We start from the raw sequence: 26,955 nt of genomic DNA on the forward strand, positions 1-26,955 counted from the left end.
AATGCTGCACTGATGGGTACTTATGGGTGGCAATAATAGACGGCACTGCTGGGCACTGATAGACTGCACTGATAGGCATCACTGGTGGCACTGATAGGCATCACTGGTGGCACTGATAGGCATCACTGGTGGCACTGGCACCAGTGTTGAATGACACAGCTCATCACTGATCGCCTGGTAAGTGGTTAAGCACCCTCATTGCACCCCCAAAATTCAGATGCCTCTGTGCTTCTTTGGTAATGCCGGGTACACACGAGAGGATTGATCCGCGGATTTTGATCCGATGGAGTGTACTTACCATCGGATCGAAATCCGCGCCAAAATCCCATTGCGATGACGTGTCGCGCCGTCGCCACGATGATGACGCGGCGACGTGCGCAACGCTGTCATATAAGGAATTCCACGCATGCGTCGAATCATTACGACGCATGCGGGGGATTCATTCGGACAGATTAATCCGGTGAGTCTGTACAGACCAGCGGATCAATCCGTTGGGATGGATTCAAGCGGATAGATTTGAAAGCATGTCTTAAAATTTTTATCCGCTGGAAATCCATCCCAGGGGATAAAAATCCGCGGAAACAGATCCGCTGGAGTGTACACACCAGGGGATCTATCCGCTGGAGCCGGTCCGCGGATCAATTCCAGCGGATGGATCCTCTCGTGTGTACGGGGCCTAAGAATAAAATGCAAACTATGCATTGAAAAGTTTTTTCTCCATATTATCTTCCTCACATTTGGTCGTCGTTTCCCAAAAAGTTCTAAGAAGTTTCTTTTCATCTCATGGAAGAAATGTGAGAAATAATGTACAGATCATACAATCATTACATAAACACGCCCCCCATACACTGCGCCGCATACCATTGGAGGAAAACATGCTTAGAAAAGAGTTTTCCATTTGCCAATAAAAAAAAAAAAAAAATCTCCCGGATTTCATTAAAAAAATCTGGTCTCCTGACCCCTGACCTCCTCCTGAACACGCCCCCAGGCTACGAAACGATCACACATCGACCATCCGAATGTCGCAGCCGAAATCCAGACCCATCAGACCCGGCAACGTTTCTCCAATCTTCTATTGTCCGATTTCGGTGATCCTGTGCCAATTGTATTGCCAAATTTGAATCGAATAAAAAAAAAAAAAAAATTGAAATAGATTTTTGAAAAAAAAAGAATACAAGAAAACAGAATATAAAATAATAAAGCGGTAGAATAAAAATAAAAGAATAGTAGGGAATAGAATATAATAAAATAAAATAGAATATGACAATCTTCTTAAATTCATATTTTGAATAGCCTACATTTTAATTCAAATAGGATAAATTAGAAAATAATCCCAAATTAATGGAAACCAAAATAATAGAAAGGAATAGAATAGAAAATAAGAGAATAGATTAGATGAGCAATAGAATAAAATAGAAAGAATATGACCATCTTTTCTGAAATTGGTATAGAATAAATTTGAATTAGAATAGAATAGATTAGAATCCAAAACAATGGAATCCTAAATAAAAGATAATAATACAATATAAAGTAAGAGAATTGAATAGAAAATAATAGAACAAAATATATAAAGAATATAACCATCTTCAAAACTTCAAATAAAATTAATTTGAATAGAAAAGATTAGAATAGAAAATAAGAGAATAGAGAAACAATTAATATAGAATACAATAGAGTATAAATGTTATATTGTTAAAATGTTATTTTAATCTATTCTATTGATTTTCTAATCTATCCTTTTATTTTCTAATCTCTTATTTTCTATTATTTTCTATTCCAATCTTTTCTATTCAAATTCATTCTATTCAAATTTCGGAAGAGGGTTATATATTATTTACATTTTCTTCTCTTCTGTTCTATTGTTTTTCTATGTTATACTTTTCTGTTTTATTCTCTTCTCTTATTTTCTATTCTAATATTTTTTATTCGAATTCAAAATAATTCTATTTGAAATTAAAATTTTGGAAGATGGTTATATATTATATTCTTTCTATTTTATTCTACTCTATTGTTTTTCTATTCTATTATCTTCTATTCTATTCTAATCTTTTGTATTCTAATTCAAATTAATTTTATTAGAATTTTGAAAGATGTTTATATATTTCTATTGTATTATTATTTATTATTTTGGATTCCATTGTTTTGGACTCTAATCTATTCTATTCTAATTCAAATTTATTCTATTCAAATTTCGGAAAAGATGGTCATATTCATTCTTTTTTTATTGTTTTTCTATTCTCTACTTTTTTATTCTATTGTATTCTCGTATTTTCTATTTGAATTCATTCTAATTGAAATTCGAATTTCGGAAGATGGTTAGATATTTTTTTCTATTTTATTCTATTCTGTTAAAATGTTCAAATTGTCAGACAGTCGATATCTATAGTCTAATGCAACAGCTGCATTTAATTGGGAAAAAATTAGAATTTGAATGCATTTTCAAATTCCAATTCGATAAATATTTTGCATTTCTTCGAATTCGGTCGCTCACTGGATATTTTCTCTTTTTTCCATCATTCTCTGTAAACCCGACAGGTGTGTGTGTGTGTGTGAAAATCCCAGAAATACTCAGACCAGCCCTGTCTGGCACCAACAACCATACCATGTTCAAAGTCACTTAAATCCCTTTTCTTCCCCACTCTGATGGTCTGAACTTCAGCAAGTCGTCTTCACCACGTCTAGCTGCCTAAATGCATTGAGTTGCTGCCATGTGATTGGCTGATTAGCAATTTGTGTTACCAAGCAATTGAACAAGTGTACCTAATAAAGTGGCCAGTGAATGTACAGAACATACACACAAGGCGCAAGGCCGTGTTCACACTACAAGACGTTTCTCAAGGGCTGCTGTTCCCTCTGAGCTCCACAAGGTGCTGACCTCACTTCTACCCAAAAAGGAAGTCTCTATGGAAGACAGGAAGTGATATCGGGTACAGACAGGAAGTGATGTCAGGTACAGACAGGAAGTCTCTATGAAAGACAGGAAGTCTCTATGAAAGACAGGAAGTCTCTATGAAAGACAGGAACTCATGTCAGGTATAAATAGGAAGTTCCTGGTGAGAGGCGGGTCAGGAGGAAGTGGACAGGCAACAGATACTTTAAAACAAAAAAAAGATAAAAGTAAAAAAAAAAAACATTTCTGGGATATCTATCTATATATATCTTACGCAAACAACGTAAAATACAACGCTGTTCGTACGTTTCCGATGTCCATCCCTAACCTAGGGTTGCCACCTCATCCCTTTAAAACAGAACACATATGAATTACACAGGTTCTGTGGCTAATTAAGGTGGTAATTAGACTCATTTGGTGCCTTACCTGCATTAAATCAGCCACAGAACCTGTGTAATTCATATGTGTTCTGTTTTAAAGGGATGAGGTGGCAACCCTAAACATGACTTACCACTGCTTTATGAGGGGTAACTTTATGCCGGCGTATGTCTTACGTAAACTACGTATCTTGATACGCCGGGCGCACGTACGTTCGTGAATCGGCGTATCTAGCTAATTTGCATATTCTACGCGGAAATCTACGGAAGCGCCACCTAGCGGCCAGCGTAAATATGCACCCTAAGATACGACGGCGTAGGAGACTTACGCCGCTCGTATCTAGGCAACTGTGAGGCGTATCTGATTCTATGAATCAGGCGCCGAGTTGCGACAGCCCGCATTCGGAGTTACGGCGGCGTATCTGGAGATACGCCGTCGTAACTCCTTTGTGAATCCGGGCCAATTATTTTAGCCCAAAAAAATGTTTCCTTTACAACTCCTTTAATATAAAAGGTCGTCTTATACGCCGCAAATTACGGTAGTAAGAAATTCGGATACATCTGAAACTCTGAATAACGAAAATTGCCCAATTTTTGATTCTGAATAAACGACCACACGTGTCTAATACAAGGATATGAAAACATGCTGGACTAGAGTCTTTATTTAACCCTTTCAACTATTAATTCTAGCTAAAGGAAGTGAACTGAATGACTCGAAAAATTTAGAACATTTTCCAAAAGAGAACACCAAGAGCAGACCCTGTATTTCTCTCAGGGAAGGTTCGTTATAAAGTAGTACAGAAGTAGGAAAATAACCAAATTTGATGTTCTCCAAACATTGCCGGAGATAACCGTCCATGCGGTGTTACCAGCATACATGGCCACCTTCTCTTTTCCGTAAACCTCCACTTCACACAGTGTCAGGACTTCCAAGCGTTCAGTCATCTCCACACTGACGTATCGACCCAACATCCCGCTGCAGCACAGAGAGATCCGAGGTTTGGAGACATCTGTCACATTACTGCACCTGGAGAGATAGAAAAGGAGATTGGGCAATAAGTATCACCGCTATGGGAGGAGTACATTTCTTCCAGGAAGTCTTGTCCCCGTCTAAGAACTGAGTGATAAATCCTTCTATGGTTTACCACGTTAACCACTTAAGGACCGGACCAATATGCTGCTAAATGACCCAAGGGGTTTTTACAATTCGGCACTGCGTCGCTTTAACAGACAATTGCGCGGTCGTGCGACGTGGCTCCCAAACAAAATTGGCGTCCTTTTTTCCCCACAAATAGAGCTTTCTTTTGGTGGTATTTGATCACCTCTGCGGTTTTTATTTTTTGCGCTATAAACAAAAATAGAGCGACAATTTTGAAAAAAAATCTATATTTTTTACTTTTTGCTATAATAAATATCCCCCAAAAACGTTTTCCTCAGTTTAGGCCGATACGTATTCTTCTACCTATTTTTGGTAAAAAAAATCGCAATAAGCGTTTATCGATTGGTTTGCGCAAAATGTATAGCGTTTACAAAATAGGGGATAGTTTTATTATTTTATTTTTTTTACTATTAATGGCGGCGATCAGCGATTTTTTTCGTGACTGCGACATTATGGCGGACACTTCGGACAATTTTGACACATTTTTGGGACCATTGTCATTTTCACAGCAAAAAATGCATTTAAGTTGCATTGTTTATTGTGAAAATGACAGTTGCCGTTTGGGAGTAAACCACAAGGGGGCGCTGTAGGAGTTAGGCTACACCTAGTGTGTGTTTACAACTGTAGGGGGGTGTGGCTGTAGGTGTGAGTCTCCCTATAAAAGGGATCACTCGATCGATGCAGCCGCCACAGTGAAGCACAGGGAAGCTGTGTTTACATACAGCTCTCCCCGTTCTTCAGCTCCGGGGAGCGATCGCGAGGTGGCGGCTAGAAACTAATAGCCGCGCCCAGGTCCCGGATCGCTCGGACAGCCACAGGAACCCGATCGGACCCCCGACCCACGTCTAGGCAAGGACGTACAGGTACGCCAATGTGCCTGTCCGTGCCATTCTGCCGACGTATATGTACATGCGGCGGTCTGGAGGTGGTTAAATGCGTCAGTCAAACTTTTCAATAATATAAAAAAATTTATATAAGCAAGGGGGGGGGGTTTGGTTTGCCGCCGATCGACGAACTTAGATTAACGGCTGGCTCACGGGGATGCCACAATATAGTCCATCGTGCCGGAAGCTGTGGGCTCCGCCACAAAGGCATTTTTTGCCTGCCAGTGTAGCGCCTCGTCTGCAATCTTGTGATTGCACAGACGTGGCGCTACTCGTACTGCACTGCGCCCGGCGCCCGTGCACATAAGGACCAGATTTTTAAAATGTAACATGTATGTTAAGGTGACCAGATTTTTTAAATGAAATCCAGGGACATATCTCGTTACTTGTAATGGCGGCGATCAGCGACTTATAGTGGAACTGCGATATTGCGGCGGGAAAATCTAAACACTAAAGTAATACTTTTGACACTTTTTAGGGGTCCAGTGAAACGAACACAGTGATCAGTGCTAAAAATATGCACTGTCACTGTACTAATGACACTGGCTGGTTAAAAGCAGGGGACGATCGAAAGGTTAAATGTGTGCATAACCAGTGTTTTCTCACTGTGTGGGAAGTGCTTTTACTAAGGGAAGGCATAGATCCCGTGTTCCTGCTTTGCAGGAACACAGGATCAATGTCTTTCATACGGGAAGGGGGTTAACCACTAGGGGGCAAGGAAGGGGTTAAGTGGGGTTAAGTGGGGTGGGGCTTTCTGTGACACGAGATGAGGCCTGTTCTGAGTGGAACCCGTCCTGTTATACCGCTGTATGGTCTTGGCCACCGGGCTGGAGCTCAGTTTCCCCATAATCTACTATTGCCTGGGGGCCCCATAATCTCCTATTGCCCGTGGGCCCCATGAGTTGTCAGTCCGCCCCTGGTTGCAGTGGTCCATTACTGACGGATATGGTAAAACACATCGAATCCACCCGTTTATCAGCCCATATTGGGGCACCGCCATAGTTTGTAGCCTCCATGTACTCACACAGGATTTTTGCGGTCAGGTGAATCACCAATGCGGACCTCGGCCCCCAGCAGGCGTTGCGCGCAGCAGTCCCGACGGTTTGTGATGACGATACTGGATATGTTGTATGTCTTTTTCAGGTCCAGATCCCACCAGGGCTCGTACTCATCTTTGGTGTGAGTGCAGAAACCTTTATGAAAATCCCCTTCTGTGTTCCCGTCTATGGCTTTGCTTGCATAGCCCATCACTCTGAACTGCTGGTCAGAACTCTGGCTGGCTGTTCCATTTCGGGCCACGTTAACCGCTGGAGATAAGACATAGAATCAATTAGTGACCTCACAACCAGAAATGTCACTGTAAATGTACGGTAAATTTACCATTTAACCACTTAAGACCCGAACCTTTATGCAGGTAAAGGACCTGGCCAGTTTTTACGATTCGGCACTGCGTCGCTTTAACTGACAATTGCGTGGTCGTGTGATGTGGCTCCCAAACAAAATTGGTGTCCTTTTTTTCCCACAAATAGAGCTTTCTTTTGGTGGTATTTGATCTCCTCTGCGGTTTTTATTTTTTGCGCTATAAACAAAAATAGAGCGACAATTTTGAAAAAAATTCAATGTTTTTTACTTTTTGCTATAATAAATATCCCCCAAAAATATATAAAAAACATATTTTTTCCTCAGTTTAGGCCGATACGTATTCTTCTACATATTTTTGGTAAAAAATCGCAATAAGCGTTAATCGATTGGTTTGCGCAAAATTTATAGCGTTTACAAAATAGGAGATAGTTTTATTGCATTTTTATTCATTTTTTTTTTTTTTACTACTAATGGCGGCGATCAGCGATTTTTTTTTCATGACTGCGACATTATGGCGGACACATCGGACAATTTTGAGACATTTTTGGAACCATTGTAATTTTCACAGAAAAAAATTCTATAAAAATGCATTGTTAAAGTGGAGTTCCACCCATAAATATAACATTACATCAGTAGTTTTAAAAAAAATGTCATTAGTCCTTTAAGAAAAAAAAAAATTTTTTTAGATGCCTTCAAAGTGTTGTTGCTAGGCAGAATAGTTAATCTTCCCACTTCCTGCACCTAGGTGCTTAATGCTTCCTAACCTACACCGCACAGACTCCTGGGAATGTAGTGGGTGTAACTTTCCAGGAGTCTGTGCACTCCCCAGTCTCGAAGAATCATGTGACTTGGACAGTACAGGTGCTGAAACCTGATCTGAAACCTATTACACTGCTTGTGCAGCACTGAGCATGTGCGAGATCTGCAAGGCTGAAATCCAGGAAGTCATACAGTCTGGCTTCATGATGCCTACACTTAAGATGGCCCCAGTCAATTTCTATTTTATAAAGTGTCTAAATGCTGTAACAACCTAACAAAACGGACCTTAGTTTACAGACTAACTTTACTAGAATACATTAAAGCGGTTCTCCACCCTAAAGTGGAGTCCCGCTGATCGGAACCCTCCCCCCCTCCGGTGTCACATTTGACACCTTTCAGGGGGGAGGGGGGTGCAGACACCTGTCTAAAGACAGGTATTTGCACCCACTTCCGGCCACACGCTACGGGCGAAAGACGGGCATTCCGTCACATCCCGTCTGTCGCCCGTTGTGTGCTGGGAACACTCGGCTCCCAGCACACAGCGTGTGAGCCAATCGGCGGGCGCAGCGCGACTCGCGCATGCGCCGTAGGGAACCGGGCAGTGAAGCCGCAGCGCTTCACTTCCTGGTTCCCTGAGCGTGGATGGCGGGGGGAGCAGCAGAGAGACGAGCGATCGCTCCTCCTCTGCTGCGATCAGCGCTGGACTCCAGGACAGGTAAGTGTCCTAATATTAAAAGTCAGCAGCTGCAGTATTTGTAGCTGCTGGCTTTTAATATTATTTTCCCGTGGCACATCCGCTTTAAGCTTGTGTATTACAGGGGTATTTATATTTAAAAAGTGAAAGTGTGGGGGGGCGTGACCGGAAGCCAGCCTGGAAGGAAGCATCCCCTGAGAGCTCCTCTCCAGCCCGCAGCAAACAGGCCAAAAACCGGGGGTTTAAGTAGCCATCCATGGGCGGATCGCGGACCACCCGATCGACAAAAGCACAGGGATCATCTCAACCCCCGCCGGGATCCTCCACGACCCTGAAGGATTATTTTAAGCCGCCCGACATGCCGCCGGGCGGAGGAGACAAGATGGCGCCGGACGCAGCCACCATCAGAACGGGGACATCTCCTCCTCGCACCCCCCGCACAGCCATCCAGAGCCATCCGCAGCCCTACGGCAGACCTCAGCTTCATCCCTGAGCCCTGATTAGGGTGACCACGTGTCCCGGTTTGCCCGGGATCGTCCCGTAATTGAAAATGTTGTCCCGTGTCCCGGTAGCCTTCAATCCGGGACAATAGAGTATCCCGGAATCAAAGTATCAAACACGTTGGACTGCCTGCCGGCTGCCACACTCACTGCCGCAGTCAGTGCCACTGTAATTACAGTCACTGGTTGCTAAGGCCGCCCCGCTTGTAGCAACCAGTGACGTCACCGTGACCGTGCCCAGCTCTCTCTCTCTGACTCCACCCCCACCTCCTCCTCCTCTCCTCCTTCAGCCGCGGTTCTTTACAGAGAGAGCAGCTCAGCACTACCGCGGCGCAGACCTCTTCCACCACGCTCCGCCTCCACTGCTCCATGCTCCAACCCACTGCCCAGCCCAGCGCAGGCCACCACCGTCCGTCCCGCGACCTCCCGCTGCCGCAGGGCAAGTGGGCAACTCGGTGCACTGTTGTAAATTGCAGGCCTGGCTCCTCCTCCTCCCGCCCGAGCGGCCCGACTTACTGCCTCCGCCTGAGACTCCTGAGTCCCCTCCTGTCTGAGTTAGAGAAGACCGCCCGGCGCTGGCTGAAGACTGCCCTGCCCCACCACCAACAGATGCAGACTTCATCCATATCATCATCTTAAAAGGTGAGCAAATAGGGGCAATTGACACTGTCTGGCAGCATCTGATGGGGCACAGTAGTGACAATTCATGGGCACACTGGCAGCATTTGATTGGGCACTGTAGCGACAATTCATGGGCACACTGGCAGCATTTGATGGGGCACCGTAGTGACAACTAATCGGCACACTGGCAGCATCTGATCTGATGGGCACAGTAGCGGCAATTGATAGGCACACTGGCAGAATCTGATGGGGCACAGTAGCGACAATTAATGGGCACACTGGCAGCATCTGATGGGGGCACAGTAGCGACAAATCATGGGCACACTGCCAGCATCTGATGGGGGCACAGTAGTGGCAAATCATGGGCACACTGGCAGCATCTGATGGGGCACAGTAGCGTCAATTGATCGGCACACTGGCAGCATCTGATGGGGCACACTGTTGGCAATTGCTGGGCACACTGGCAGCATCTGATGGGGGCACAGTAGCGACAATTCATGGGCACACTGGCAGCATTTGATGGGGCACAGTAGTGACAATTAATCGGCACACTGGCAGCATCTGATCTGATGGGCACAGTAGCGGCAATTGATAGGCACACTGGCAGAATCTGATGGGGCACAGTAGCAACATTTCATGGGCACACTGGCAGCATCAGATTGGGCACAGTAGCAACAATTGCTGGACACACTGGCAGCATTTGATGGGGCACAGTAGTGGCATTTGATGGGGAACAGTGGCTGCATTTGATGGGGCCTAGGGCCCTCTTTTGATCTTGCACACGTGCCCGCTGATTTCATGATACGCCCCTGCCCCCCAAAAATATGTAAAAAAACATATATTTTTTAGGGGGGGGGGGGGTGTCCCTGAATGGCAGTTTGGAAATGTGGTCACCCTAGCCCTGATGGCTCCCAACGGCGGGTAAGTGGCTCCCCGCACCCCCGCCCCCCCGTCGCGGAACACGAGGCACAGGCCGCAGCTCTCCAGGCCCCCCCAGAGCAGGACACACAATGCACGGATGCCTTCCCACGCCTGCTCCGCACTGCCCCAGAACCTGAGCTGCAAAGCGGCATCCTGATCTCCCCCTCACCCACGTTTGACCAGGAAGACTTCCCGGCCCTACAAGCCCCCACTAACTCCCAGGCCTCCACAGGACCCTCACAGCGCTGCAGCTCCTCTGCAGGGGCTAGGCCACGCTCCACCTCACCTACAGCCTGGGGACAGAATCATCAAGCCGTCCATCCAGGGGCCAGGGATCGGATGGGGATCTCTCCCCCCTCATATGCCTCTATGGCCAGCAATAATGCTCCCTGGCACGGGAGGGCCCCCACCCTGATGGGAGACCAGGCTGAGGCCTGGTCCGAACCATGGGACTCACCCCAACAACCCCCCCTCGAAGCTAGAAACCGTGAGGAAACAGCCCCCAGACGCTCTCCATCCCCCACTGACCCTCTCCATCCCTCTTACGATGCCAGGGGACCTCCCTACCATCCTCCCCCACCATGGCAATCTTATCTGCAGGCCTTTCCTACGAAAGATGATTTTAAACAACTAATTGAGGACGTCAAGGCGACCTGCCGTGCTGAAATTCAAGTCCTCCACACGGGCCTTAAACACCTAGCTGACAGGGTGGAGATGGCGGAGGAGGAGATCCAAGAGACTAAATTGGCAGTGCATCGCACCCAAACACAGGCGTCAGACCACCGTCTCATGCTAAGAGACATGCAGCGGCACATTGAAGACCTGGACAACAGGGGGCGCCGCAACAATATCCGCATACGCGGACTCCCTGAAGCAGACGGAGCTGAGGACCTGCAGCTTACCCTCCAGAACTTATTCAACGACATACTAGGTGAACCAGCAGACAAGACCATCGAGATGGATAGGGCCCATCGAGCCCTTAAGCCAAAAGGCCCAGCCTCCAAACCGCGGGACGTCATATGCCGTGTAAACTCCTACCCGCTGAAGGAACATATAATGCGCAAAGCTCGCCCCATGCGCAACCTAGTCTTCAACAACAACCCCCTACAGCTCTACCCGGACCTCTCCTGGATCACCCTGCAGAAATGACGACTGCTGCAACCCCTGCTCCGCACCTTACAGGACAAAGACATTGTGTACCGATGGGGCTTCCCCTTCAGCCTATCCGCCAACCACCAGGGGACCTCCGCCACCTTACGTTACCCGGAGGACCTAGACGTCTTCTGCAGAACCCTGGACATCCCCGTCCCTCAGCTGCCGGACTGGGACCTCGTGGCTACGCCACCCCCCCCCTCCACCAGTGGTCTGGCAGAGAGTCCCCCCGCCTAAACGCCCTAGGGGCCGGGACCCCGCCCGCAACTCCCCCAGGCACAGGCCCACTTGAGAGGGTCGTCCTGACCACAAGAACTGCCCTGAGCGCTGCATGAAGCCCTCTTGTTCTGTTTTACACTTATTTTATCACCTTACCCCCCGGTTGCCCCAGCCTTACCCATACGCCACACATCGGGCCTGTCTCGGACGAGACGCCGAAGAGGCTGCCCTTCTACTCACGGACCCCCCCTATGGCTGATAGCCTGAGAGTTCCTTCTTCCCCGACCCCCCCAGTGGAGTCTCTCCACACCACCCCCCCGCCCCCCCGACCCACATTTTTGGACTTTCAGGTCGGGAGGTCCTTAAGGAACTGTTGGGACCCGAGGGTCCACGGGCCACTCAGGGCCCCCATTGTTAAATGTTGATGTGTTCTCCTTTTGTTCTCTTGCTCTAACCTCTTTCTTTCTTTTCAGATATCCCTCTCTCCCCTTCTGTGCAGGCAGGACCCGACAGCGCGCCTTGGTGGCTGTCGGCCCGGCGGTCCCTTCACTCGCCCTCCCAGTACCAGATGCAGCGCGACTGACTCCAGCTAAGTATAACCCATGGTCACTCAACCCACAGTATGGCTAAGTTACTATCCCTAAACGTCCACGGGCTTAACTCCAACAGGAAACGTCATTTGGCACTTAGGGAATTCAGGCAGTCAGGGGCGGAGATCGTAATGGTACAGGAGTCGCACTTCTCTAAGGACGACTCCTTCACCTTCGCGTCCAGACATTTCCCCTTAATATACCAGGCCTTTAGTTCGCGGAAACGGGCAGGTGTTGCAATCCTAGTAAAGCGGGGCACCCCCTTCACCTGCATAGATTCCTACATCGACCCCCTGGGCCACTTCATTATCCTGAGGGGAACTTGGCACTCGCGGGACATAACCCTATGTACCCTATATGCCCCCAACGTGCACCAGCACAGATTCCTGGGCCGGGTTCTCGCCCGCCTGGCCAGGTACCCTCACGATCTGATGGTAGTGGGGGGGGACTTTAATTTACCTCAATCGGTGACCTGGGATCGCCTGGTGGTGAACCCCCGGGCTTCTCAGACAAAGGCCTTTCGGGACTCTAGGCTCTTCCGCCAGCTGACGAGGAAGCATGCTCTATTCGATGCATGGAGAGCGCTTCACCCAGGGGATCGCCAGTTTACCTTTTATTCATCTCCCCACCACACGCACTCACGCATAGATTACTTCTTAGTCAACAATAACACGCTACGCGTTACTGATTCCGCACAGATTCTGCCCATCTCCTGGTCCGACCACGCCCCCATTACCCTGACCCTTGACCTGAACGCTCCCACCCGTAGGCCTTATAACTGGCGCCTGAACGACTTCCTCCTGAAACATACCCCCTCTAAAATGGAAATAGGCTCCGCCCTGCAACTCTACTTTAGCGAAAACGACACGCAGGATATCTCCACCACCACACTGTGGGCCGCTCATAAAGCGGTAATCAGAGGGCGCTGTATGGCCATCTCTTCGGCCCTAAAGAGGAATGCCGAGTCGGCTAGAAAGCAGGCGGAAGAGCAGCTCCGAGCCCTAGAAACTCGCCTGCAGGCCTCACCCTCCCTGACGCTCCTTAAACGCATTGCCCTGGTGCGGTCAACGCTCCGGGATCTGGCGCTGGGTCGAGTTGAGAAAGCCCTGGTTCGCCTACGACAGGCATACTATGACAAGGGCAATAAGGCGCAAGCCCTTTTGGCAAGGAAACTAACAGACCGCTCGCTCGCCTCCACCCCGCACCAGGTCCAAGACAGATTCGGCAACACTGTATCACACCCACAAAATATTGCGGACGCATTCGCAGCATTTTACGCTGATCTGTACAACAAGCCGGAAATCCCCCATAACCCACCCTCCCCCGACCTGCTAGATAGGATGACACAATACCTAACACGGGCAGGCATCCCTCGGCTACAACCGGACGACCTGGCCTCCCTTAACGCTCCCATCACAGAAGAGGAGCTGACCCTGGCCATTAAGGCCCTACCCGCCCACAAATCCCCAGGCCCAGACGGGTTCCCATACGAATACTACAAAACTTTCCTCCCCACACTTCTCCCCCACATGACTAAGCTTTTCAACGCCTTTCTACAACAAACCCCCATCCCGCAAGACATGCAGCGATCATTCATCACCCTCATCCCTAAGCCAGATAAGGATCCCTCATTATGCGCGAGCTACAGGCCAATAGCCCTGCTGAACTCAGACCTCAAGATCTTTACGAAGGTCCTCTCCCTCCGCCTAAATGTAGTCTTACCCTCCCTGGTCCATAAAGACCAGGTGGGCTTCGTCCCCCTCCGCCAAGCGGGGGACAACACAAGAAAGCTGATTGACCTAATTGACGTGGCGAGCAGGGAGGGCACGGAGTCTTTGCTCCTGAGCCTGGACGCAGAAAAGGCATTTGACCGCCTTGGCTGGCCCTTCATGCTCGCCACGTTAAGACATATGGGCTTCAGGGGACCTTTTCTTCAGGCGGTCCGACACCTTTACACTAACCCGATCTCACAAGTGAAAACTCCCTTTGCCACCTCACCTACCTTCCCCGTTACTAATGGAACCCGACAGGGGTGCCCCCTCTCCCCCCTCCTCTTCGCCCTTTGCGTCGAACCCCTAGCAGCAACGATCCGCGACAACCCAGATATTCGAGGTATCCCAGTTAGGGGAAGGGAATTTAAGATTTCCCTCTTTGCCCGTTACGGGGCCCTCTCGGGATACAAAACCAATATGTCCAAGTCCATGGCCATGCCACTTAACATGCCCGAACCCGAGGCACTACACTTACAGTCCGTTTTCCCGTACCACTGGGAGCGAACCTCCCTGAAATACCTGGGAGTCCACCTGACCCCGAACTTTGCATCCCTGTACCAGGCCAACCTCCCCCCTATATAGCTCGATAAGGGCGCTGATCCATAAATGGAAGACTCACCAGATATCCCTTCTGGGCCGGATAGCGGCCATAAAAATGGTGATTCTCCCAAAACTCCTATACCTTTTCCAGACCCTCCCTATCCCGGTCCCATGTGCTCACCTGCGCGCCCTACAAGCGGATCTTCTCCGGTATGTGTGGAACTACAAGCGCCACAGAATCCCACGCTCGGTCATGACGGCCGCACGCACCGAGGGAGGCCTGGCCTTCCCAGACCTGATTAAATACTATCAGGCCTCACAACTCCGGGCAGTGGCATCATGGTTTCCCCAGAAGTCCTACAATAGGTGGACGGAGGTGGAAAAGATCTGGCTGGCCCCAATACACCCCAACAATCTCCTGTGGAATGCGAACGCGGCAGTGGAGCCCGGACGTTTACTGGGCTCCATGCGGCAGCTTCAAAGTACCTGGAGGAGACTAGCCCAAGATTGTCGACTTAAGTCCGATAGCTCCCTGCTGACCTCCTTCCTGTATAACCCTAAACTACCGACAAGTCTCACCCACCAGATGTCATGGCCCTGGGCCTCGCGAAATCTGTTTCATTTTGGTCACTTAGTAGATCCCAGGTCCCGCACCCTGCACTCCTTTACTGAGCTCCAAGCCAAACATGACATCCCACGACAAGCATTTTTCAGCTACTTGCAGATTCGTCACTACGCCCACACAATCGCCCCCCGGCTCCTGTTCTCAAAGCCAACCCCATTTGAGCGTATCATACTCGAGGGCTCAGCCCGAAGGGGCCTCATAACAGACATATACCGAATCCTAAACGAATACCCCTTACAAACTAAAGGCAAACACGCCTATATGCTCCGATGGGAGAGGGAGCTGGGGGGGGGCGCTTTCAGAGGATGAGTGGGGGGCGGTCTGGAGGCAGGCGGCCAAGAGCTCGATTTGCACCCTTTATAGGGAAAACACGTATAAAGTACTGTTCTTTTGGTACCTGACCCCGGACGTCCTCCACAGGATTTATCCTTCCACCTCTGACCGATGCTGGCGCTGCAATCAGGCCAAGGGCACACTGTTCCATATTTACTGGACCTGCCCCTTGATCGTCCCGTTCTGGACTAGGATACAGGAGCTCCTGACCCGCCTCCTGGAGGCGCCCATACCCCTCTCCCCGAAGCTATTCCTACTGGGCCTATCCCAACCCCGCATAGCTAAACCCTACAAGAAACTGCTGAGACACATAACCACAGCTGCGAGATGCCTGATAGCACTTCATTGGAAGAAACCAATACCCCCATCCCAAGAAGCCCTTTATGCTAGGGTCAAGGACGTAGAGCTTATGGAAAAGATAACAGCTAGGATCAGGGATAGGTTGGAGGACCATGAACTGGTCTGGGAGAGGTGGCATGTGGAGGAGGACCCGCCGTGAGCCGACGACTGGTCACCAAGGTACATGACATCCCCCGATATTCCTGCCTGCCCCCCCCTTCTCTGCCCCCTCCCCTCTTATCCTTTTTATTTTTCTTTCTTTCCCCCGCCTTTCCTTCTTTCTAATTTCCCCCTTCTTACCCTATCCCCTCCTTCCTCTTCCCCTCTTCTTTGATCTCTAGTTGTTTTTTACATGTTACTGAACGTATAACCAAGTATGAAGCCGGTGTGTAAGTACATTCAGCTGGAATTCTGAACTACCTCTTTTCTATCACACCTGAAATGCTGCTATATTTTGTATTTGATCTTGTACAAAAATAAAAAAAACTGTTATTTGAAAAAAAAAAAAAAGTGAAATTGTGGCCGGAACTCCGCTTTAACTGTGAAAATGACATTTTTGTCATTTTAGGACAAAATTGCAGTTTAGGAGTTAACCACTAGGGGCACTGTAGGGGTTATGTGTGACCTCATGTGTTTTTCTAACTGTAGGGGGGCGGGGCTGGACCTGTGACGTCATTGATCGTGTTTCCCTATATTAGGGAACACACGATCAATGAAGCTGCCACCCGTTCTTCAGCTCCCGGGACCGATCGCGGGACTCCGTTGGCGATCGGGTCCGCGTTCGCGCGGGCGCGACCCACAGCTGGGCACTTAAAGAGGCCGTACCTGTACGTGCTTGTGCCCAGCCGTGCCATTCTGCCGACGTATTTCTGCAGGAGGCGGTCCTTAAGTGGTTAAAAGATTTGCGGTCCAAGGACCAAGACTTTGGAACACTCTACCAACCGCCATCGGATTGGAGGTAAACCACCTGGCCTTCAGGAGAAAGATCAAGACCCATCTCTTCTGAGGGCCCAGGGAATGGATACCAAAGCACCCAGAGGCGATTCAGTTCGCATGTGTTGCGCTATATAAGTTTCTCACTCACTCACTCACTCAAAAGAGAATATCTACAACTTCCATGATCTAAAACTTCATAGGATAGAGAATAGTCTTCTCCTGACCTTATCTCCACATTTATGATTATACCCACCACCAGGATCTTACATCACCCATAAAAACCTCCAGGGGGTCTCCAAACTTTCTAAACAAAGGGCCAGTCTACTGTTCTTCAGACTTTATGGGGGGCCGGACTGTGGCCATTAGGGATATAAAAAAAAAAAAGCTTCAGACTTAGTGGTCAATGGGAGTAAACAAATTATATAGCATCTGTGGTCAGCAGGACGAGGAATAATGCCCCATCATTTGTGACAGTGATAGGAACAGCGTCCCATCATTTGTGTCAGTGGGAGGAATAGTGCCCCATCATTGGTGTCAGTGGGAGGAATAGTTCCCCATCATTGGTTTCAGGGAGAGGAATAGTTCCCCTATCATTGGTGGAGCAGCAGGAAGCCGGTGATGGACGCCGGGTCCCAGGCTTCCTGCTGCTCCACTGAGTACACAGTTACCTTTTGGCTATCGCCCCTTTTGGTTCAAATGGGATAGATCTTGTTCGACCTTCTACTTCACCAGCAGTGTTGCTACCCTCTTTACATGTGTGAAAGCACCATCCTAAACTGGGTTCTCTGCCCTGGGACCCCTTACTTTTGCTATTTACCATTGCAGATAGTAGGTCCATTCACATACACGTCCCACTTGGTCGGAAAGGGAATATCCTAAACGGCTTTAACCCCTTTCGCATTTGGGTTGCCGTTACAATTGGTGGCAGCAGTCGGATGATTCCACAGCCTTAAAGGACAGCTACAAGAGGACACAGGACAATGGAAGCTCAGTATGAACGACTAAAGCTCTCTTCCCTCAAGGACTTACTAGAGAACCGGGGCCGACCGGCCAACAACCGTAAGAAAAGGGACATTATCGCAGAATTATTTGAAATGGATAGAGCCGAAAGACCCAACATAACGTAAAGGCCCAGCGTAAAAGACAGGACACCCGAGGAGGCAAGTTTTGATCGGGCTGTTAAACTAAGACTGGTGCAGTATGGTCCTAACCCTCCAGCGGAGATCATAGACCGAGTTATAGCGGCTGTGGACGCAACTTGGCTACATCACCCAAATATCTATGCGAAAAAATAAAGGCTTACAACCCCAATTGCGTTCTGTGATCCTCCAACCAAAATCTACTCCAAATCCCCAAAACCAGATACAAGTCCAAAGGAGAAAGAAGATTTGCTGTCCTGGGCCCTCGACTTTGGAACACTTTACCTACCTCCATTCGGTTGGAGGATAACCACCTGGCCTTTAGGAGAAAGATCAAAACCCATCTCTTTTGAGGTCAAAGGAGAACTGGTCAAACAAGCGCCCAGAGGCGATTCAGTTCGCATGTGCAGCGCTATATAAGTTTTTCACTCACTCATCAAAAAGGTGCTGCAGCAGCAGAAGTCACAGCAGCACCAACTGAAGGGAGAGGAGAGGTACAGATACCAGTCGCCATGGAAGAGGAATTCAGAAGGAGGTTACAAGAGATGCAGATCAGCATAGAGGACCAGTATCAGAGGAGGTCCTGCTGGGATGGCCTGATTCTATCCGCTGCGAACTCTGGAAGGAAGCGTTTGCTCTCGAGTAGCAACACCAGAGAAAGGTTCTCCCCTCCATCTATGTAAGGTACTGGTCGCAGTATGATGTACGAATGCTGTTATTGGGGGAACAACCGAAGCAGGAGTGGATAGCTGAGTTAAGCAGGCTGATCCGGGCAGAGATGCGGTTGGACAAGAGCTACAGAGCCCTCCAGTGGTATGTAGCCCAAGAGTGCCCGTGGTCAGCAAAGGACAGCCCCATGGAAGGCTTTGACTATGATGGCCTGGGATTGTTGTATTGGAAGCTGTCCAGTGATCCTGACTTTGGGAGTGATCGGGAGTGGCGCTTGGAGGAAATAATTGAGCACAGAGAGAGAAAAATGTAATGTCTCGGAAGGGCATTGGGCACAGGAAGATTTGGCGTTTCTGGCCGTTCAGGAATGGGAGCTGGAGATCGCCTACAGACAGCTGCTAGACTCTGCTCAGAAGCAGGGTGGGGCTCCCTTTGCCTGGGACTATCAGAAAATACCAGCTGGCAACTCGGCAGTGGAAAATCTGGAGATTGCCATCCCTAAAACCGAAGCAGATGGTGTGGAGTCCCCAGCAGAAGTGCTGGCAACAGGGCAGCGTGCTATCAACCTCTGCCCAGCACCGGAAACAACGGTGGAGTTCCAGGGAGCCGGGGCAGTTGGCCCCTCTCTCTCCAGCAACAAGCTGAGGTTGTAAAACTTTTACTCCCAGCTGAATCACTGGCAGCAGGGCAGGGTGCTACTGGCCACTGCACACAACTGCAGCTTAAGCTGATATCGGTGGATGGGACTACGGTCTCCACTCACAGCAACCCAGCAGAAGAGCTGGCAACAGAGCAGAGTGCAGCGGGCCTCTGCTCTCAACTAACAGAAGAGGGAGTTCCTGTGGTAGTGGATGGGACTTCGGTCTTCACTGACACAAACCCAGAAAATGGTGCGACACTGAGACAGGAGGATGTCAGACCTGCTTGAACCTCATACAGAGCGTCGTCTCGTATCTGGGGAAGAATTATTCTTATGGGTCTCGTTCGCCTGACTGTGTCGGTAGCTGCCTTGTGTTCGGAAAGGGAATATCCTAAACGGCATCAACCCCTTTCGCATTTGGGGTGCCGTTACATTGGACTTAAGGACAGTACAGGTTCCTTGACAAAGTCCAGGTCAGGGATCCTGGAGGTCCTGATGTCCCTTTATGCTGACCTTCTGGGAAGAAAAGAGCTTGACCGTGACAGGATGTAAAGCTTTTTGGGCTCTACTCCAGGTCTAAATGGTGGAGATGTCCCATTGATGAATTTGTCAGAGGAGATCACAATTGAAGAGGTGGTGAGGGCAATTGAACAGCTTGCCATCAAAAAGTCACCTGGACCGGATGGCTTGACGGCTGAGTTTTACAAAGCCTTTAAGTCTATTCTGGCTCCACATTTGGTAGAGGTTTTTAACAGTTGCCTTGCTGAGGGGGTGCTTTCCCCTTCCATGAGGCACTCTGCTGCGATTCTTTGTTCAAGCGCCCCATTAGCCTTCTCAATGTCGATAGAGAGGTGCTGGCCAAGATAATTTTTTGGCGCCTATCGTCAGTAGTAGAGTCTTTGCTTTCTCACCATCAGCACTGTTCGGTTCAGGGTAGGAGCACCTTTACAGCGGTTTTAGCTGTCCGGGAGGCCTTGGAGAGATGCAGGGCTTTAGGCTGGGAAAAGTATTTGCCGACATTGGATCAGGCAAAGGCTTTTGATCGTGTTAACCATGAGTACCTGTGGTTGCTCCTTAGTAAGTACGGTCTGCTGGGTGGTTTTGTTGATTGGTTGAAAGTCTTGTATAAGGGGGCAGAAAGCTTCCCTCTTGTTAATGGTTGGGTTGGGCAGTAATTTGAGATTGGCACTGGGGTGTGCCAGGGTTGTCCCCTGAGTCCCCTGCTCTATGTGTTTGCAATCAACCCCTTCATCAGGAGGCTAGAGAGCGGCATGTTGTGTGGGGTACCAGTGGGGCTCCCGGGTGAGCCGCCATTGAGGCTTGTTGCCTATGCGAACAATGTGTCGGTGATTGTCACTGGGACGGATGAAGCGGAGGAGGTGGTCTCTCTGACATCACGGAATTCTGAAGCATCAGGCTCCAAGATCAATCAGGAAAAGAGTGGAGTTTTCTGGATAGGAAAGGAAGGTGAGGGGTTTGATCTCCCGGACACCTTTCCAGTGCCCCAGGAAAAAATGAAGATACTAGGCATTGAATTTGGACCCGGCGATTATGGCCTCAAAAACTGGGAAGGCAGATTGGAAATTGACAATACTAAGGTGGTCAGCAGGAAGAGATGGAAGTTATCTATGAGGGAAAGGGTTCATCTAATTAAGACTTACCTGATTCCGATCTTCTTGTATGTCAGCTTTGTCTGCATCTTACCAGTGTCTCTCTATGCTAGGGTCAGTAGTGTGTTTTTCCAGATGCTATGGGGAAACAGACTGAACCCCATCAAGAGGAATTTCACCTATCTATCCAGGAGGGAGCGTGGCATAGGTATGGTCAACCCTGTTCTTTTCTTTTCGCTGCTTTTTCTCAAGTTTAACATTGGTAATATGCTTGCATTGGAACCTCTTGGATGGGAAGGCATGTTTAGATCTTGGTTTAGGCCTTTTCTACGACTTTGGGAAGATGGTGGCCAAGTGAAGAATCTCAGGGGTCATCGTCGCTCTGTGCCTGAAGATACTGAGGCAGTGGCGATTGACGGCTGAAGATCTCAGATCGGTCCTGTGGAAAGTCCTTATGAGTCGAGTCTTGATCGAAGACTTTCATGACCCACTGGCCTTAAGGGATTGCCCAGGCCCAGTTTTGAGGGCAGGGGTAAGACTGATTAATTTGGATAGAGTCCCCTTTACATTTAGGGATCTGGCCTGGTTGTGCTTCCATGGGAGGCTCTATATTCAGGGCAATTTGAAATTCCACAGTGGGATGGATCGTAGCTGTCCTCAAGAGGAGTGTGCAGATGAGGAGACTATGGACCATTTTCTGCTTCGTTGCCCTTTTCACATAGAGGTAGGTGTACAAACAGGTGGTGCGGGCCCTCTGTGTTGCTTTCCTCTCCAGGCTGGGTTAGGCTAAGTGGGTGTTCAATAGTGGTGGAGTTTTTTGTTTGGATATTTTTTTTAGTTAGCCTAGTAGCCCGTTATTTCACTTGGAACACACGGTGTCAGGTCAGCATTCGGCATAAAATCCTTCCTGTTGAGGTGGTGGTGTATGACATTCTGCATGAGGTGGGGAAGATTCAGGAGCTTGAGAGAGACAAGTGGGATCAGGGGGCTTGGTTGACGGCGTGGAAGGGTTTTAAGCCTCCCTAACGGCCAGGAGTCTCTTTGCCGGGTGTGGCTGTCTGTCTCTTATCACCCTAGATTTTATAATTTATCAAGGCTCATGCCGCGTACACACGGTTGTTTTTTGTGATGAAAAAAAACGACATTTTTAAAAACGTCATTTAAAATGACCGTGTGGGGAAAACGTTGTTTTATGTCTTCTGAAAAACGACAAAAAAAATTCCAGCATGCTTCAATTTTTTATGTCGTTTTTCAAAACGTCGTTTTTTGTGTCATTTAAAATGATAGTGTGTGGGTAAAACGGCGTTTAAAACAACGTTTTTAAACCCGTGCATGCTCAGAAGCAAGTTATGACGCGAGCTTGAATGGAACAGAGTGCCGTCGTACGTGCTGAACGTAACCGCGCTTTGCTAGTGCATTTTGAAAAAACGATGGTGTGTAGGCAACGTCGTTTTTTAAAATGAAGTTTGAAAAACGTTGTTTTGTTTCATGATTAAAAACGTTGTTTTATTTCATCACAAAAAACGACCGTCTGTACGCGGCATCACATGCAAAGATTGCCAAACAGGCTCATGAGTGAGTGAAAAACTTGTAAAGCGCAACACATGCGAACTGAATCGCCTCTGGGCGCTGTTTCCATTCCATGGGTAAGGAAAAAGACCCCTTGACCTCAGAAGAGATGGGTTTTAATCTTTCTCCTGAAGGCCAAGTGGTCCGACTCCAGTCGGATGGTGGTTGGTAGCGCATTCCACAGCCGAGGTCCCTGGACTGCAAATCTTTGATCTCCTTTGGACTTGTATTTGGCTTTGGGTATTTGGAGTAGGTTTTGATTTGTGGATCGCAGAATGTAAGGCTCAACAGCTTTTCTCAACCTTTCATCACAGAGGAACCCTTGAAATAACTGTCAGATCTCATGGAACCCTTCTTACGAATGTATTTTATCTACAACTCATGATAACTTAGTGTGATTGTCAGAGGGAAGAATGCTCCTTACACTTGTGGTTATGGGGAAGAATTGTCCCCTTACAGATAGCTAAAAAGTTCAATGGTGTCAGTGGGAACTTATCTGAGGCAGAGATTGCTCATTGCTCAAGGAAACCCCTAGCAACCTATTGGGGAACCCTCAAAGAACCCCTAGCAGCCTCTCGAGGAACCCTCAAGGAAACCCTAGCAACCTCTGGAGGGACCCTCAAGGAACCCCTAGCAACCTCTGGAGGGACCCTCAAGGAACCCCTAGCAACCTCTGGAGGGACCCTCAAGGAACCCCTAGCAACCTCTGAAGGGACCCTCAAGGAACCCCTAGCAACCTCTGGAGGAACCCTCAAGGAACCCCTGGCAATGTCTGGAGGAACCCCTAGCAACCTTTGGAGGAACCCTCAAGGAACCCCTAGCAACCTCTGGAGGAACCCTAGGGTTCCATGGAAACCTGGTTGAGAAACCCTGGTCCATTAAGTTAGGAAATTTTGATCCACACTCGATATCGTTGTAATTAAAATTAACTGACACCTAACGGAGACCCATACAAAGAAAACACAGGGCTTTCATTGCTGAACTCTACAATACATATGGAGAATTTCATAGGTAACTAAGTTTCAGAGGGTGGTCAGCATAGCAGCCTCCCTGTTTCTCTCAGTACCAGTAAACTCAGTGTTGGATGATGGAGAAACGTGGGCATTGTGACAAGTAGCTGCCACCCATCTCAAAAGCACTGGGAAAAGCCTGCTAAAATCTTAATGCAATGTAGCAAACAGAATCCAGTTTAAAGGTAAGTTGTGGTTTTTCCTTGGTGGCTTTATTAGCCATTTACTGCTACTGAGGTTTCTGTTTATGCAATCAGCTCAGTTCTTACCTCCGGGCTCAGGAGTACAGCACTGAGCCACAATCAGGAACCCGAACATAAGTAGGGCCACAGGGAGAGTCATTCTAGAGAGGAGAGAGGAAAATGGGGTATTACAATGAGCGAGACTTCATGTGGAAGAAAATAGACAAAAAAGAACACTAAGGACAATAGACACGCCAAGAGAGAACATACAGTATACTACAACATGTGATGTAGCACCCCCCGATGTTTAGGCAGGGATGCTGTTAGAATATGTTGCCTCGGCCAATTGTTAGGAGATCAAATGATTTCACGATAATTCTGGCATTGCTGCACTTCTCTCTTCTATCGCTAGGTGGCCAGGTACTTGGTGACATTAGGTAAAACAAGGGAATTGCAAGGACAGATTAGGAATAAATGGGGTGTCTCAGCCAATGATCCCTTGGCCTGCTGGGACAGCCTATTTATTTGAGCGGTGTGCTGCCCCAATAGGGGCATACAATATGAGATGCATAGCCTCAGTTAATATTAGCATTGTTATATAGATTAGAGTTTATATAGTGTGGTTTGCCTAACTATTTTCTCATAGCTAAATCTAGGTGTTATCCTATGCTGCCATCTAGTAGCCCTTTGTTGCAATGCACATGTTTTTTCTGTGGTTCTTTATGAGTTACGACATATTTTCAGTGTATGTATGCCCCTCCCTGCTTCCTGTGGGCAGTACTTCCTGTGTCATCGCCTCAGCTAGCAAGCCACATGTAACAAGGACCCTCATGTAATCTGCACAGTACGTAGGAAAGGCATCATCTTTTGACCGCGCAATACTATCACCATTCATCTGCTGTTCCTGTTATCTGCTGTAACCCCTGAAGTTAAAGAATAAACACCTCTTTTGAATGAATCGGTATTGACGAGTTCAGCTGTCTGACAAGGATTGTCCGCAGTGAGTATATCTGCTTATTCAGGCCAGGCATAGAGGTCTCAGCAAGGGATATATCGCTATCACAACAATTGGAGTCAGAACAGGCGGAGTCAGGTGATCGGGGTTCTGTGTCACCTGGACGGCTGTCTGGGTGGATGTGTGTTATGTCCCCATGGGTTGCTAGGCCAAGCCAGAGGCCTATCCCAGGGACACCAGGCTACTAGGCTGCCTGAGGCCTATCCAGGAGAAAGAGAAGCCGTGTAGGGTTGGGACTGCAGGATTGGAGTCCAACCGAGTTGTGAAGATTCAGCCGGATGGGGAACCAGTTGTGGTCGGAGGTACCTTTGCACCGTACTCTTTTATTTTTTTTTGCCCCTATCTTTAGAGGGACCACAGTTAAAGTGGAGTTCCACCCAAAAGTGGAACTTCCGATTTAAGTACTTTTGTAGGGGGGGTGGTCCCTTGCTTTGAGTGGGACTTCCTGTCCCACTTCCACTTTCTGGCCACCTAGGCGACTCCTCCTCTCCTCCTAGGCATCCCCTCCCTCCCTGCAATCTTCTGTCACAGATCCCAGAAGATTGCCTGGCCACTGACAGAGCGCCATGCGCAGTGCGTGCCCGGCTGTGAAGTCGCAAGCTGTCACAGCCGGTTGCCCACATTTCCAATGCCGGCACCACGGAGAGGATGGACCATGGGACATGTGAGTGGCTGTTTATAAAAAACGCCCCCGCTCCTGCCCAAATAGCGCCGTCATAACAGCGGTAAAGCGCCAATAAAACTAGCGGCACTTTACCGCTACTGTCCCCACCGCCCCAGTGTGAAAGTGCTCTTAACCACTTCCCGTCTGGCCTATAGCAGAATGACGGCCGGACAGTGGTTCAGTTATCCTGACTGGGCATCGTATGATGTCCAGCAAGCGCCTGCGGGGGGTGCCCAGTGCGGCAATTGCTGGTGCGGCGTGTCAGTCTGACACACTGCATCTCCGATCGTGGTAAGGAGCCTCTGACAGAGGCTCCTTGCCACGTGATCAGCTGTGACCAATCACAGCTGATTACCGTGTGAACCAGGAAGTACCGGTAAATGGCATTCTTTGGCCGGATCGGTGGCTCTTCCTGTCAAGGGGGGGGGGGGGTCTGTGCTGATAATCAGCACAGCCCCCATCAGATGTGCCTATCAGCAATCAGTGCCGGTCAGCTGCCAGTCAGTACCCCATCAATAATGTGTGTCAGTGACAAAGTGCCAATCAGTGCCCATGACAGTGCCAATCAGTGCCCAGCAATAACACCTGTCAGTACCTCATCATCAGTGCTGCCCATCAGTGCCATCTATTAGTGTCCATCAGTGCCGCCTGTCAGTGCCTATCAGTGCCCATCAGTGCTGCATATCAGTGCCGCCTCATCAGTGCCCATCAGTGAAGGAGAAAACTAAATTTTATGACAGAAATTAATGCCTCATACACACGACTGGTTTTCCCGGCAGGAAAACTGCCATGAGAGCTTTTAGCCGGGAATCCCGGCCGTGTGAATAGGAAAACTGCGGGGGGAAAAAAAAGAGTACGGCCCGGATTCACAGACACTGGCGCATATTTATGCCGGCGTAGCGTGTCGAATAGCGCACAGACGCAAGCACAGTATTCACAAAGCACTCGCCCCCAGCCGCTCTCAAATCTACGCTGGGTTTCCTCAGCGTAAGCCAGCGTGACCCCATGTAAATGAAGGACTGAGCGTCATAAAGTTACAAAGAACGTACGGCGCATGCGCCCTCCTGTGGACACATCCCAGTGCGCATGCTCAGAATCACGTCGAAACAACTGGCTAAGATAAGTTGAATCACTGCCTACGACGTGAACGTAACCTACGCCTAGTCATATTCACGTACTACGTAAACGACGTAAAATACGACGGCTGTGTTTCCTGGTCCATACCTTTGCATGACTTGCGCCTCCTATATGGGGAATAACTTTACGCCGGACGTAGGACTTACGCAAAGCACGTATATTATGCGCTGGCCGCAAGTACGTTTGTGAATCGGCGTATCTCCCTCATTTGCATAGGTGCATAGGAAATCAATGGGAGTACCACTTGCGGCCAGCGTAAATATGCGCCCAACGATACGCCGGTGTAGGAAAGTTACGTCGGTCGGATGAAGCCTATTTTCAGGCGTATCTAGTTTTGTGGGCACGGCGCATAGATACGACGGCGCATATTTACACTTACGCGGCGTATCTCGAGATACGTTGGCGTAAGTGTTTCGTGAATCCGGGCCAACATGTTTTATTTTTTTCCCGGCGGGAAAATCAGTCGTGTGTATGCTTTTCCGAGGGGGGAAAAAACGCGCATACTCAGAATCAAGTATGATACGGGAGCGCTCGTTCTGGTAAAACTAGCATTCGTAATGGAGATAGCACATTCATCACGCTGTAACAGACTGAAAAGCACGAAGACTAAAAAGCGCGAATCGTCTCTCACCAAACTTTTACTAACG

The 26,955-nt window shown here is 48.6% G+C and overlaps 1 protein-coding gene across 1 annotated transcript in view; it reads right to left on the minus strand.

Annotated features, from left to right (window-relative positions):
- Positions 1-3,920: 3,920 nt before the first annotated feature.
- The window catches only part of LOC120941654 (fucolectin-like), a 32,933-nt gene continuing 9,898 nt past the window's right edge, over positions 3,921-26,955 (minus strand). Inside the window, exons 2-4 of the mRNA XM_040355185.1 lie at positions 23,580-23,653; positions 6,335-6,617; positions 3,921-4,294 (exon numbers count right to left, since the gene is read on the minus strand). Coding sequence (XP_040211119.1) covers positions 4,039-4,294; positions 6,335-6,617; positions 23,580-23,652 — 612 coding nt within the window. The 5' untranslated portion in view covers position 23,653 and the 3' untranslated portion in view covers positions 3,921-4,038. The remainder of the gene's footprint in view (positions 4,295-6,334; positions 6,618-23,579; positions 23,654-26,955) is intronic.

The sequence above is a fragment of the Rana temporaria genome, chromosome 5, assembly GCF_905171775.1.
Source record: "Rana temporaria chromosome 5, aRanTem1.1, whole genome shotgun sequence".
In the NCBI taxonomy this organism is placed as follows: Eukaryota; Metazoa; Chordata; class Amphibia; order Anura; family Ranidae; genus Rana; species Rana temporaria.